The sequence below is a fragment of the Heterocephalus glaber genome, unplaced genomic scaffold, assembly GCF_053883595.1.
Source record: "Heterocephalus glaber isolate CG9 unplaced genomic scaffold, H.glaber_assembly_v1.0 deba00001523, whole genome shotgun sequence".
Lineage (NCBI taxonomy): Eukaryota > Metazoa > Chordata > Mammalia > Rodentia > Bathyergidae > Heterocephalus > Heterocephalus glaber.
In genome coordinates, this window is record NW_028258327.1 from 10,272,098 (window position 1) to 10,287,149 (window position 15,052).

Consider the following 15,052-nt stretch of genomic DNA (forward strand, 5'->3'; position numbering starts at 1 on the left):
CATTATTAGATGTCTAGATCATTCCTACACTATGCTTCAAATAGTTACAAGAGTAGGTCCTGAATTTTACAAACTGAAATCTGCAATTCTTAATAATCTGCAACTCTGTTCTAGAGACAAATATCTGTCTCCATACTGCAGCCCCTCCCCCACGCTTCTCAAGGAAGCAAAAGAAGTAAGATGCTGTGCTTGAAAGCAGAAATGTGACAAACTCCTCTGAGATGGGCTAGTAAGAGAAATGTAAGGCGAATGGAGCCTGCAGTTCCATCTATGTGCCTATCTTGAATTTACTACATTTGCTGGATAGCATAAGAAACAGTGCAGAACTGTGTGAGCTGCTGCATTAGCAAACTGGCCAAAGTATCCCTGGCGTTTATACTTTCCCACTGCACAATCAGAATGGAAACATTTGCTCTCTTGGAAGGCAGTGATAAGGATGAATTTTTTAAGTTTCCATTTTTAAGTGAAAATGAAAGAAAAATGCTCTTCTAGATGTGTTGTCCCTTTGAGCTCCATCTGAAAAAAGAAAAAAAAAGGCAGAGAAAGCTGCTGTGAAGGTCACTGAGTGAAAGAACTTCCTCAGGGCACAGAATAAATTAAATCCCAAGGAAAAAATAAAATGTGATTTCCAGAGTGTGAGGCACAAACTCCAAATGACAATGATTGACAGCCAAACTATATCCGTGCAATATCCAAGACTGCACGTTCTCATTTACCTCAGTGTAGCCAGCAACCGCCCATTAAACATCCGTCTGATGCCCAAATTAACCTTCTTGGCAAACTGAAAGAGGCACAAACTATCATAATCAACCTTTCATTATCACAGCAGCCTCTAGTTAAAGGGTCAGAATAATTGTGCCATCAGAGCCTTGATTGTTTTCAATCAACAGACGGCTGGAGTGACAGCTCCGTGATGGAGGAGTCTGATGAAACTGCACCAGGCCTAATCAGAGCAGATGAAAGGAAGGCATGATTGGTGCAAATGAACAGTCGTGCCTCTCCTTTTCATTTACGATCTGAAATTACTCTTAAATTTGTGGGGGTTTTTTCCTCCCTTATGAGCACCACTGAAAGAATGTTTGACTTATTATGAGTTCTGACAGTGCAGAGTTATAAAACACAGGTAGGGTTATCAGCTGAGGCTTTAAGTGGGTATTCAGCATAATTCTAACAAATTCACTCTTGAAAAGTACAAAATGACTAAAAAGGCTTCCAATGACCTAACCTCTCAGTACTGTTTGATTAGCAGACCCATCTATTCTGCTGGCATTCTAAACGATGAGAAGATAAAACCGAGGAGAGGAGCACCTTGTAAATGTTTTCTCTCAACCCCAGTGCTCTGTTTACTTCAATATTAGTTCCTCTGCCCACATCTGTACAGTTCTTTAAGAAAAATAAGAACATTAAGAACATTAAAGGAATTCATTCATCAGAGGGTGTCAAATAAGTCGTTTTTGGTTAAGAACCTGAAGCTACACTACGAACTGTGAGGTAGGAAAGGGCCTAAAATCCACCAACTAAATACTGACATTAAAAAAAATATCTAGGGGAAGAGAATGAAAATTCTGTGATAGGGCAGGCTAAACATGGTATAACGAGGATTTTGCTAAAGTTGAAATAGTACAATATTTGATTTAGATAGTTGTTTTGTCAACAAACTATAGATAATAATACCCTTAAAAAATTTAGTAATGGAATTTATACTTGTGTAGTAGTTGCAAAATTAAGTGTTTAAATTGTATTTTCTTTTTTAATTTTAAAATCAACTATCCATCATGAGAACACTGTGACTTAAGTCAGTACCATCAAAGGAAAGCCTTTTAGCTGCAAAGATTAATCCATATTTAATCGGACAGACAGACAGAGACAGACAGAAAGAGAGAAAGAGAGAGAGAACTTCAGAGATTTCAGATTTTAGGGATTTTGATCTTTCTGAATTTCAACATTCTGGATTATGGTGCTGTGGATTGTGTCTTTTGGGATTATGCTCTGCATCAATATAAGACAGAGGAGAGGGTGACTGATGGCTCGGGATTCAGGGAAGTTTTTAACCTCTTTACATGAACACTTATATAAAACTTAGGCCATTTTATTTGCTAAATTGTGTGTTGAAATGATAAGATTAGGTAACATAACTGACAAAGTGGAAAGAAGAGTTATTTAAAACAGCCTGAGTTTTCTGTGCAATAGTTAACAAATTTGTTCTCTGAGAACTAGACTTTATTTTTTGGGTCAGTTTTTCACCACAAATGTACCCAGAATGTACACTGCCAGATCTCCCTGAAGACTTTTTGTAACATCTCAAAGTTTTGTTCTGAAGACAATTTTCAAAGAAAGCCGACAATTGGTTCAAATGAGTATGTTTTCCAAATCCATTCTTGTTCTCTACACTTCCTCAAGTGCCTGACATCTCCACTGGTCACTCACAGGCACCTCCAGCAATCTGTATCAATGACGCACACTCCATCATCTCCTGTAGAGTTAGTTTTCTTAGTATAACGTTGGTTTTTTAAGCATGAGTTCTACCTAGAGGCAGTTTGTGTATAGGTCAAATAGGGATGTCTTTGGGATATTGACTGTACATAAGGTTTAAAACAGGATTTCCCAGCTGGTTCACAGAGTGTGAACATGAAAAGCAGGCCAGTTTGAGTGTAAGTCCCTATTTTGACCCCTCAAATCCAAGGGGCATGGTGTTAATCATTCTAAAGCACTGCATGGCCCTCATCATTGCCTAAATCCTACAGGACAAGAGGAGCAAAAATATTCTTCAGGGGACCTGGCAAGCCTAATAAGTCAATCCCTCTGTTTATTGTTTGCCCCTTATTGGATTTATATGAGGCTTTATTCCAAATAGTACACAGTCCCTCCAGTGAACAAAATAAAGAATCTCTTACAGTCCTCAGATCCAGTGTCAATCTCACAGCCAAAGAAAGGGATGCTTAAGTGTATTTGCCTGTTAACTATGCAACATCCTTTCTGGATGGAGAGCTTTAGTTTTTTGTTTTTTGTTTTTTTTTGGTACCAGGGATCGAACTTGGGTCCTTGCGCTTGCGAAGCAGGTGCCGGAACCACTGAGCTAAATCCCTGGCCCTGAGAGCTTTAGTTTTATTTTCAGCTGTGAGTAATTTCCCATTGTGATTGGCTGACTTATAGTCAATTTAGTATAATTAATGCCAAATTACATTGTAATTCACATAGAATTACAAATTAAAAGCTGTATTAAGAGCAAATGAATTAATCAAAATTAATGATATTATGCTCAGTTGCTTTAAAGTGTTAATAAGATAGGTCTTCCTAAAACATTTAAACTTTAGCGCACCATCCATCACTCCTTTAATTACCTGCTTTCCTTGTGTGGTCAGAGGAGGTAGTGTATGGGCATTTCTCATCAACAAGAACCCAAACAAAGAGGCTGTATTCATTGAGCCTCCAGCGTGCAGGGCTTTTTTGGCTACTGTCCTTGAAGCACGGGTAATATCTTTACCACTCACCAAAACTGACTTGTAATATTTTTTATAAACAAAGTGGAACAAGGTTAGAAATCTTTGATATCTACCTTTAGAACTCATCAAAATCTTTTTTTTCCTACAAAAATTTGTCTTCTTGGCTATGCTTTCTCTACCAGAATATAATCATCCACCTCCAGTCTTTCTGTGTGCCACTCTATGTGACATGAAGGGATGGCCAGATGAGGGGGCAGAGCTTCACCATAGAAGATGCACAATTCTGTATTATGGGCACAAAAGAAATCTTAGAATTATCTTTATTGATGAATGTTTCCACCAATTGTTATTTTAGAATAGCCACTTTTCTGGGTATGTTCAATTCAAATGTTGTTTATTTCCTGTAATCAGAAGTTTTGAAGGCAGGGAGGAAAAAACAATGTGCATGGATGTCAGTATTCAACAATAAATGTGGAGGTTTCTCCAGATATCTCTTTTAAACATAAATAATTCTAGAGCCTCTGGACCACTCCACAAAGAAGTTTAGATCTTCTCCCTTAGCATATCTTGACTAGGAAATCTCTATGATTAGACTCGGCCAACTAGCATGGCCATTATGGCCACTCAACTGGCCTGATATTGCAAGACATGGACCTACAAGTTCATTTGTAGTAGAAAGAGGCTAGCATTTATCAATGTCAATAAATTAATATTTTCTCCCTTTCTCTTAAATCCCATATCTAAGCCATCACCCAACTGTCCATTTCTGCTGTATAAATTTCTAAATTTTCAATTTACTGAGCATAAAATCAAAATGTAATGACTAATCATTTCCAGTCCTTTCATCCAATTTCTAGCTTGAGATAGGGACAACAGCCTGTGGACTTCCACAATCTGTATCACTGCAACAGAAATAAAGACACTCTGGTTTCTCTTTTACACTGATTTAAATCTCTTGATAGGATTTTAAAATGATTCCCCCTTATCAGCTTTCATTTCCTGCTTTACATTTCACTACCCAGTACTTGGAAGAAATGAAAGATAGCTTCCTCCCTCTACAAGAATTCTCTATCCATTCTTCTTCCTCTATCCATCAAGAGCTCCAATTTTCTAGGCTCTGATCAAAAAAAGACCCTCAGTAACACTTTCCTGTGCTAATTTTATTGGGGTCATTTTTGTAGCTTCACACAAAGTTGCATAATGTGTGAAAATAAAAACTAATAATATATTAGAAATGTCTACTCCTGACACACTCACTATAGGGTAATGTATACAAACCTCTAGCTTAGAAGATGTATAAGGTACTTTGAAGTCTTGGGTTTTTAGGGATTTTAGGGATTTCAAGAGAACACAGTAAGCCTTACTGAAACTTATACTGTGAAGTGAGTCAATCATGAGACCTTGACGAGCTACAGTTTTCCCAGTAAAGTTTGGGTAAAACTTGCCTCATCAACCTTAACAAGGCTGATGTGAGAGTCAAATGAAGTATGTGGAAAAAATGTTTTAAAATATGAAGCTCTCTAGGCTTGTAAAGAATTATTATTGCTGTTATTATTGATAGACTTCTGTGTCTAGCCTCAGGGTTTCTACCTCACATATAGCTTATGGTTGGGTTTTATTTTTAAATCCCTGATAACCCAGGTAGTGGCTATATTACTACAGGCCACCAATGCGTAAGTAATATTCTTCAGTCATCTTTTTCCTTCTCACAGCAGCAACAACAAAAATATCAGTGTGGAAACAACATGAATCACAATGAAAATTAGAAGCAGAGAACATGAATATGTCATATCTCATAAATCACCTTGTTCTGTTGTGCTTGTTCTTTAAAAAGAAAAAGAAACTATTAACTCATGGGAACAGCAGCACATGAATACAAGTTTGGGCCCCTGTAATTTCTGATAATCACTGCCCCTCACAGCTACTTGACAACATATAGCTCTAGTGCTGAGGATTAGCTGGAGGAAAGTCCTTCTGAAATGAATGTGTCATGTGTCTCACAAAGGCATACAGCCCAGGCAAACAACAGCACAGCCACTAGTCAGGCTACTCAGGATGAATCCTCAAAGAAGAATTAGCTGAACAGAGATGGGGGTATGACTGAATATCCACTCTGGCAGCTTTAACACCAATTTCTGAAACAGCAGCATTACTCGGTGTCCAGCTGGGGGCCCTGAGAAGATAAAACACCCTTGGGCAGCACTATTTGGGATGCAAAGGAGCCACTGTTTATTCTCTTCATTAACATCTAATAAGAAGGAAATGGAGATATTCTCATCACATTTGTACAAAACACTATATATCGCTGTAAGGAACTTTAGAAGTTTCAAGAAGGAAATTGAGCAATGGTACAAATTTGATTAGCTTAAGGTATGGGAAGTTAAAAAAAAAAAAAAAGTAGAATGAGATATCATGAAGATGCCCTGAAAGTGTCTATGTGGAAAAAATATAATAAAGGTGCTACAATGCATGTATGAAATAGGATTGAGGAAAAACAGAAACATTAGGAAAGATTACAATTTTGTTTGTAGATAAGAGTTCCCAGTCCATAGTATTTTATTCTATTTCTAGTTGCCAAGTTCCATGTACTATTAAAAATGTGAACACTAACCATAGAATTTTTTGATTAAATAATCATCCCGTCTGATTTCTATGACTTGGGCTATATCACATAGATTGGCAAAGGTTTGCAAAGTTATTTAGAGGGTATATACATGAACAAGAGCTCACAATGAACAAGGCACTAAAGAAAAGGCAAAGAGACCTTATAGTGGTATGGAAAGGACCAAACAAACATTTCATTTTCCACTGTCACATCATTTCAAGCTACCTGAAACTGGCAAAGAAATCATCCTACTGTCTGGCACAAGTCAGTACTCACTGGGAGGATATCAGGCATGCTGTGAAAGTAGCAAGCAGAAGACTCCGAATTAGACTTCTGAAAAAGCATTGAAAATAGAGTCCTGTTGGTCCTTTCTATTACTGACTGCCAGGACCCATCCTATAGCAGACAATTGCTCAACAGCACATGTTCGGGCAGAGTAGGTGCTCAGTAACTATTTGGCATGAATGAATGAGGCACATGACATAAGACATAGAATTAGTAAGATGGCCCAGACATGGAGACGGGGCGAATAACCATTATCCTTTCAATTTGTGGATGCTATACCAGGTAAATGGAATGATTAAGTACTTCTTAATTTATTTAAAGCCACAAGATTAATTTGATTCATCTTTGTGTCATCACTCTTTAGGGAATTTAGAAGCTATGGACTGAAGTGAAGAGAGCCCAAGAATTAGAAGACATGAGTTTCATTTCTAGTTTTGTTACCTCAGTTTCCCCATTTGTATTATTGGAGAAGAACAGAAAAAGAAATGCAGGAGCATTCTCACAACTCTGATGTGATATTCAAATAAGAAGTATTACAATAGTATTATTTGACATATAACACCATTTGATGTCCTTGCTTCTCCCTGCCCAGAGGTACGTTTGGGTCAAATTATCATCTGAGAGATAAAAGATGAAAGCTGAGTACATCACTAGTGTCCTCTACTTTCCAACTATAAAGGGAAAGTAGCTTTTTGTTTGGGTTTACCTTCTAGGATCCCCTTTGAGGAAAAGGATTAAATCAAACTGTAATGTAGGTGATTTTGTGGTGTAGATAAAAGCTTAGAGGAGCTTTTCAGAAAAATTATTGCATTTGAGGTTGCTGACTGTGACTTACAGCAATACAAAATGAATATGTTATTAACAATATAATTTATGAAAACTAATTTCCAACAAAAATATAAGAAAAAGGCAGTTTTTAAAAGGCCAAACTCATTTTGTATACTACTTTTTTCAGAATAAATACAACTTTATGTAGGAATAACAGTATATTTTATTATCCAGTCAATACATTTTAATCTGAAAACTCTACATTATTGTTTTTATTTATTATTTATGAAGTGCAAGAGAATGATACAGCAGCATATGATGCACACACTATAGGCTCAGCCTCTGCCTTTGGGAGTATATAATCAAAGATAAATGTAAATAGGATTATCCCACAGTTGCAAAACAGATGACATGGTCCCTCTTTGCCATACTAAAATCAGACATTACTAGGACTAAGTAGATGCTCTCTGCTCAGGTCTGACCTTGTTTGACACACTTACGTTAATATGACCTATTAACTGTTTGGTCTTAGTATTCATTTAAGTCCAGGCAAAGTGAGGCTCAAAATATAACTAGTAGGTACCCTTAAATCCCAAATTAATAATGAATAAACGCATCGATAAGATCCCAAGGTTAACAAAGAAAAGTACCACCCCTACAAAATAGTAAGTCCTCCTCACTAAAATTAGAAAACCGTGAGTGAATAAAGGGAAATAAAAACAAGTCCATTTTCAGAAATGAAAATGAACTAAATCTCTCCAACTCAATACTCAACACTGTTGTAGAGCCTTTTAGGACCTAACATCCAATACTATGCCTAGAACATAACAGGTCCTCAAGAAATATTCACTTTTATTTTCATATGCTATCTTTGTCCATTAAAACAGGTTTTGGTTTCTGCTATTTCAGAGATGAACTATAATTTATAGAGATGTATTAATGATTTAAAACCACAAGGATCTCTCCCTCTTAGAGGCCTGGGAGAGAAAAATGGAGTTAGCAGACTTGTCCTCTGCCTTGCTCTCCATCCTGGCTTAGGGCACTTAGTAAAGTCCTCAGGAAATACTAATGGCTAGAGAGCCGTACCTTCTCTGAAAATTTATGTTATAGTCAGACTTTTTTTTTCTATAAACTGTACTCCCATGGAACAGGAATCTCTTTGAAAGCTGGTCTAGTATATGGGAGTGGTACTGAAGTATTTAAATACCTCATTGTAATTTTTTTAAAATAAAAAAAATGTTGTGTTGGCTTATTTATTTAAAACTAATTGACAAATCAGGATTATATATAGTCAAGGTATATAACATGATGAATCGATATGCATATATACTGTGTAATGATTAACCCCATCAAATTAATTAACATATTCAGAACCACTCAGGTACCCCAGGGCTCATGCATCTTAGAACTGAATGTTCTGCATCCTTTGGCCATCATCTCTTCATTTCTCCTATCCCCTGTCCCCTTATGGCAGGACCTTGGCTCCATAGTCTAAAATTATATGTTGAGTCTATCAGAAAATAGGACCCCATTAAAATAAAGTTCAAATAAAGTTTACAGCTAAACTTGAAAGCATATTAAAACTGGTGGGGATCTGCTCAGTCACTAATATGAGGCCTTCAGCACCATACTTCTTCTTTGGCTGATTTGCTTACTTTAATCTCCTCTTTCTTTGAACCCAATAATGGTATCTGGAACCTGAGAAACCACCAGCCTTTAAACATAAAACTCAATTGTTGGGCCAGTGATTTAGCTCAGTGGTTCTGCTGCCTTACTCACAAGTGCAAGGACCCGAGTTCAATCCCTGGTACCTACCAAAAAAAAAACAAACAACAACAAACAAACCTCAATTGCTAATCTGAATTGAACTGAATTTAAAAGCAAATAATTTTGTGGGAGATTGAACCCAGGGTCTTCACAACTGAGCTACATACCCAGCCTTTTTAAATTATTTTATTTTGAGACAGGATCTCACTAAGGCACTAAGATGCCAAGGCTAGGTTGGAACTTACAATCCCCCTGTCTCAGCCTCCCAAAGTGCTGGGATTAGAGGCATGTAATCTCAGCTAAAAAACATTATTTTTTGAGAGAATAAAATGTCCTTACACATCTGATATTCGATTGTGGCATAAGTCTCTATGTTACCTCTGAATACATAGTAAAGTTTATCAACAGACCAAGTAGTTTCAGGATTTGGAAAACAGGGAAAAATGTCTAGGAGGGACCAAAAAGCCCTCTGTGGAAAAGAGAGACAACATTTTAAAGGTTAAATAGAAAAAAGAGAGCAGATATAAAGTATGATCTTGGCAGAATTTCACAGATTCACAGATCCACAGAATGGTTACTGTAACCTGTAGCACATTTTATCAGGGACTGGGTAACAACCAGCAGGGAAAGATAAAAAAGTTTGTTCTGAAAGGATAATTTGAAGGTTCTTATGACAGGTCTTCAGAGCCAGACTGTATGAAGTCTGGTGAATAATGAAAATTAGACCTTTCACCAAAAAAGGTATTGTCTCAGATTACATTATCAGCACATAGCAGAACAGCCACCTGGGTAAACATGAGTGCACATTCACTGTGCTCTCACCTAAGTTACAGGCTGCACATATTAATCAAATAGCACTACTCCACCATCCGCTTTTCCATTACCTGTCCTACTTTGTGCCAATTTCCTTTCTCTTCCCCAACACCCCTTGCTTCACTGTTCGTCTTTAAGACATGGGATAGGGATTTGTCAAAGTCAATGAGCACTTTATTACAGTGAGAACGTTTCGTAATGAACAATTCAGCAATTTAATGAGATTCTGTAGATCTGTCTCCAGCCTGTCCATCAAGTTTCACTTCTATAAAGCACCCTGACACTAATCCTCTGGCATACCCAATCTTCACCCTGGGCTGAATATTAGATTCTTCCATGGTATATTGCATTACTAGTATAACCTCAGCAAAAATGATGAACTTAACTATACTTGAGGCAATATAGCTGGTCTGATTTGATTTTACTCTTTTGAGTTGAGTATGAGGGAATTACTTATTTACTAAGATAAAGCAAAAACAGTTTCTTATTGCCAGCTGAATGCCTAAATTGATAATACTTACATGAGTCTTTTAATTCTTTCTTAAGGACCAGGTCTTAAAAAAAACCTTTGCCTGCAGCAGAAGCCAGTTTTTAAAATTCTACATTATAACACTACTAACCTTTAGAGAGGCAATTATGAACTCTTAGGTGGACAGTATAGAATTTTCTTGACACTCAAACATCTGCACATTCCATGTGGATTGCTGGCCGTGCCTCCAACAGTGCCACGTGGAGGGGTGGCCTCAGAACTCAATTCACTTAGAAAAAACTAAATCCAGAATCCATCCTAAGTCTTTATTTTTCTACTACGAACTGAAGAAAATTCTGCTACTTTCCACTTTGAACTGACCCCAAAGTAAACTCTGATGATTTTTGGCATAAGGGAGAGGTGGATATCATTGAAATCTCTACCAAAATCTCTTTGTCACAAGTATTTTCAACTTCTTCTTAAATACATTCCAAGAAATACCCAAGAAGAAGCCAAAAATTATGACTTTTAAAAAAAATCATGACAATATGGAACAGTGGAGAAATGGGCCAGGTGTTTGCATACATGGATTTGAAGGCTGGCTCTCCTCTGTAATTCTCAGCTAGACACTGAAGCCTTATTTTGTTCATCTGGAAAATGGTCATTTTTGGGGGGTCCTGTTGTGATAATAGAGCGCTACAAGTTTCAAAGAGCCTGAGCCTAGTAAGATCCTAGGTACACTGTAGGTTTTATTCTCAAAAACAAAGAGGGAAGTTGCAGATTGAAGAAAAAAGAAAGAGGGGGGAGGAAGGAAGGGTGGGAGGGAGAGTCGGGTTCTCTAGAGTCAGATATTGATAATTAACATATATGATTCAGTTTGGGCCAAAATTATAGTACTCTCTGAATATACTAGATATCAAAGATTTACTGTCCTATCGGCCAACAGATACTTGAAACTTTTCCTTATATTTTGCATATAGCTATTTTTCAGACAATCCTGAAGGCAGAGCACTATAGAAGCAACAAAATGTCTAGGCAGTGTTTCAGACAGAGAAACTAACAGTGTTAGAGGAAGGAGGAAGATGGGCTCTATTTCCCAAAGACATTAGGTACATTATTGAAGGATAGTCACTAGGGATGAGCAGAGGGGATCTAAATTGAATAATCAACTTCCAAACACAAAATATCCTCCTGTCCCATAGACAATGTGAAAAGAATGCAATGTCAGACAAAAAGGCAGGGCTTGGGAAAACAGCAATGACTACAGAATGAACAAAGGAGGGAAATTTTTCCCACCAAAGTGCAAGGCGAGCATTACTCCACTCAAGGTCCAAGATGCTCTCTACTGCAATCAAGAAATGTTTCTGAACTGTTTACAGGAAAACCCAGAATTTATTCTGATTCTACTCATACTGAATATGCATAAATATCATTGTAAAATTCATTTTGTTCTCATATTCAGTTTCAGAAACTGAAAATGATTCTTTTTCTGAAGAAATCAATCTCTTCACTTTTTCTGATGTGAGCAGGTTAGGGCTTTGGGAAGCCACAAGGAGAATGTGAGGAATCTCACCTGCTGTCCCCTGAGCTCAGCGGCACAGTGGGCTGAGGCCTGTGTGCCTGACGTGCTGGCATTTTCAAGTCACTTATGAAGGGAGCAGGGCTTCTAAAACGTCAACCACAGAGAAAATAATGCATTGCTCCTCCATCCTTTAGCATCTATCATGTCAGACCTTCTTGATGCCAACAGAGGACCTGAGCAGAGTGCCCTTACCTGCCAGATCTGCTCCTCACTCAGGGAGGTCAGCCGGTCACTCTTCAGGACCTCCTGGAGCAGGCAATAAGGAAGCGTCAGAACATCTTCTGGGCGGCTCTTCAGGAGTTCAGAGAGATGTTTCACTAAGAAATCGATCACTGCTTTCTCCAACAAAGTGAGGTTAAAGAGGTCAGCAAGTCTGTACAGATCCAAGTAATTAAAGCTATTTAATTCCTGGATGCAAAAAAAAAAAAAAGTGAGGAAAAAAGATCTCTTAGAAATCAGTCCAACAAAGAGCAGGTAACAAATTCAGATTGACTCACTAAAGTTTTCATAACAGGGCTAGAAGGAGACTATGTTAATTTTTTTTTTTTTTTTACAGGAATGACAGTTATAAGCCCTTGGGCAGAAAACTGCTGCTATTCTAGAATTCATAAATTTTCCTCACTTTGCCCCTCTTGAAATGCGTATATTTAGACATTTCTAAAAAGGGACTTACTAAAAGGGATTTCTAGTTTTACTGGCTGAAGTATTACTTTGCAACCTTTTAGAAGTGTTTTACCAATGAAGACAATGGATTTTTCTACTCTTACCATATTCTACAGCTCTCTTTTTCTACTAAAGGTAACGTAAGGGCAGATAAACTGGGACTCATGAGTAAATGACAAAGCTTTCAGACAGACTAACTCTGCTCTTTTTCTAAAACTTCAGACTAAGTTTGACTTTAAGTAAAAATAATACATCCTGACATAATGAAATTAAAACACAGATTTTCACATGGAGAGTTTCAGGAAACAAGGAAATTTCTCAAAAAAGATTCCTGTCCTGAATAATTCAATATTAAACCCACTACAGTAGGTGATTTATAATTACTTTGTTTTTTGTTAGCCTCAAGTGCTAATACCACCAGTGGCATTCTCTCTCACCTTTTTGAAGAATTTCTATAGTGATAGCTCCATTTGGAGGAATTCTACCTGTCTCTCAAGTTCTCAAACTCATAGCCAGGGCACTGTAACAGTATCTCCTAGGGAACCTCTAATTCCCAAGGAGCCTCTAATTCCTAATGGCACACACATCTGTCAACAGCAATGTTGCCTATTTTAGGTAGAACGAGAATGGGCTATGCCCTAGTTTCACCTCATTTTTTCCTTATAATTATTAATATACAAGCAATATATCACAACAACATAATGCAGGATGCCACGAGATAGATATTTTACTCTACTGACCTATTTAAATAATTTCAAGCTATTTTCCCTATTTTCTAGTTATCTAAGAGTACCTAGGAAAGGGAGAAGACAGGAGGGGGAAGGAAAAAGGATAAAAATGTGATATGTACATGTACCAATACCCCACTATGATTATATTCATTATGTATTGCAAACATATACTAATAAAATTTTATTTATATTTTTAAATCTATTTATTTATTTATTTATTTATTTATTTATTTATGATACCGGGGATCAAATTCAGGACCTTGTGCTTGCGAGGCAGGAGGCAGAACCACTGAGCTAAATCCCCAGCCCAACTAATAAAATTTTAAAAGGGGACTCGTTCTAAAAATACTTTCATTTTATATTAATATATATTTCCATAATATTTGATATTTTAAACATGTACGTTCTAAATCCATGGTGGTCCAAAATGAAATATGCTATAAATATAAAATACACAAAAAGAATAAGAAAAACAAAATGAAAATATCCCAATAATTTTTGTACTAATCATATGTTTAAATAATATTATTCTGGTTATATTGAGTTAAATTTACCATTAATTTCACCTTTTTATTTATAAGGAATGCTATCAAAAAATTTCAAACTACATGTGTAGCTTCCATTATACTTCTATTGAACAGTGAGTGCTGTTCTAAATAATAAAATATATAACAAAAAATTTATAAAAACCACTCTCAGTATGTCAGCAGCAGTATCACTATGGCTAAATGATTATAATTTTCCATTTTAGATTTTAGATCTTTTGGTAGGAGACGACACTCTAATTATATTCCTAATAGGAGTCCAGAGAGAAGACTTCAGACACCAGCCCTAAGATTTTGGCCTTTGGTAGCTCTATTTGTTAAAACAACTAAAAAGTAATAAATGCTTATCTTAAAATGAAGTTTATCACAGACAAACACTATAATACACTACAACTCCAATGTGTAGGGGTCCACCCACAGGTATGCAGTCAAGAAAGCTCTGCTTATCATTCAGCAGATTTTACCAAAGGAATACAGAAGTTGACTTCAACACTGATTTCTCAAGTAATGTTTAAACCTGTATTTCAAGTCTTCTTAGGACTGGTAAATTCTACCACAAGAGCAAAAATGACTAATTTTTGCACATGAAGCTTCTCTTGTGTATCCCAGGACCATCTCCTTGGGATGAGTATTTTGAGTTATTTCTGGCAAGTACATCTACGGAGCAAGTTTAACAGCTTCAGGGCCCTGAATACTTCTTTGTTAATGTCATTAAGTCATTCTGCAGTTCCCCAGAAGCTTGATGGAGAGCCAGAGCCTTGGGGGTATTTCGGGGACTGCCCAAAGGGGGCCCAGGGTTCTGATGCAGCACCCAGTGGCCTGGCCCGCAGAGGTGCTCTGAGCAGACACAAAACTCCAAGCTCTGCAAAAGCAAAAGGTGATGAGCGTAGAGCTAGGAGAAAATATTTTCCCCTACCTGTTTTGCTGCCAAAAGGGCACATGCAATTACAAGAATTGAGTGAATTATGTAGTGGTAATTAAGTATTGTTTATTGGGCTTCTTTATATCTTTATGTAGAGATACTAGGTCTCTTCCAATTAGAACCTTACAATTTAAAAGCAGTTCAGTTCAGAATTATAGAGAACCAAAAGTTATTTAAATGGGGGATTTACTATGTTTCTTTTGAAGATTATTCTTTAAACACTTCCAAGTCCTTTTCATTTTCTCAGGATATCCTTTTCATAACCCTAACTCTACTCTAACGAGGTATGTTAGCTGAGAACTGAAAAGCCTCAGTGGACACATGCCTGTGGCTAATTGAATAGCAAAGAGGAAGGAACTGACATATGTTTATATTGAAAGAAACATCAGTTATAAAGTAAGAATGCTCTCAATCCATCCTTTTCATTTCTCCATTTTCCTCCTTAAAAGCACAGAGTTC

The 15,052-nt window shown here is 37.0% G+C and overlaps 1 protein-coding gene across 6 annotated transcripts in view; it reads right to left on the reverse strand.

The window, feature by feature from the left end:
• The window catches only part of Klhl32 (kelch like family member 32), a 223,595-nt gene that overhangs the window by 45,822 nt on the left and 162,721 nt on the right, over nucleotides 1-15,052 (reverse strand). For 5 of the 6 annotated variants that reach the window (XM_087187960.1, XM_087187961.1, XM_013078774.3 and 2 more), the window contains one exon: nucleotides 11,925-12,140. In XM_087187960.1, coding sequence (XP_087044086.1) covers nucleotides 11,925-12,140 — 216 coding nt within the window. Of the gene's footprint in view, nucleotides 1-11,924; nucleotides 12,141-15,052 lie in introns of those variants that run through there. The other variant, XM_021242674.2, reaches the window with a different exon arrangement.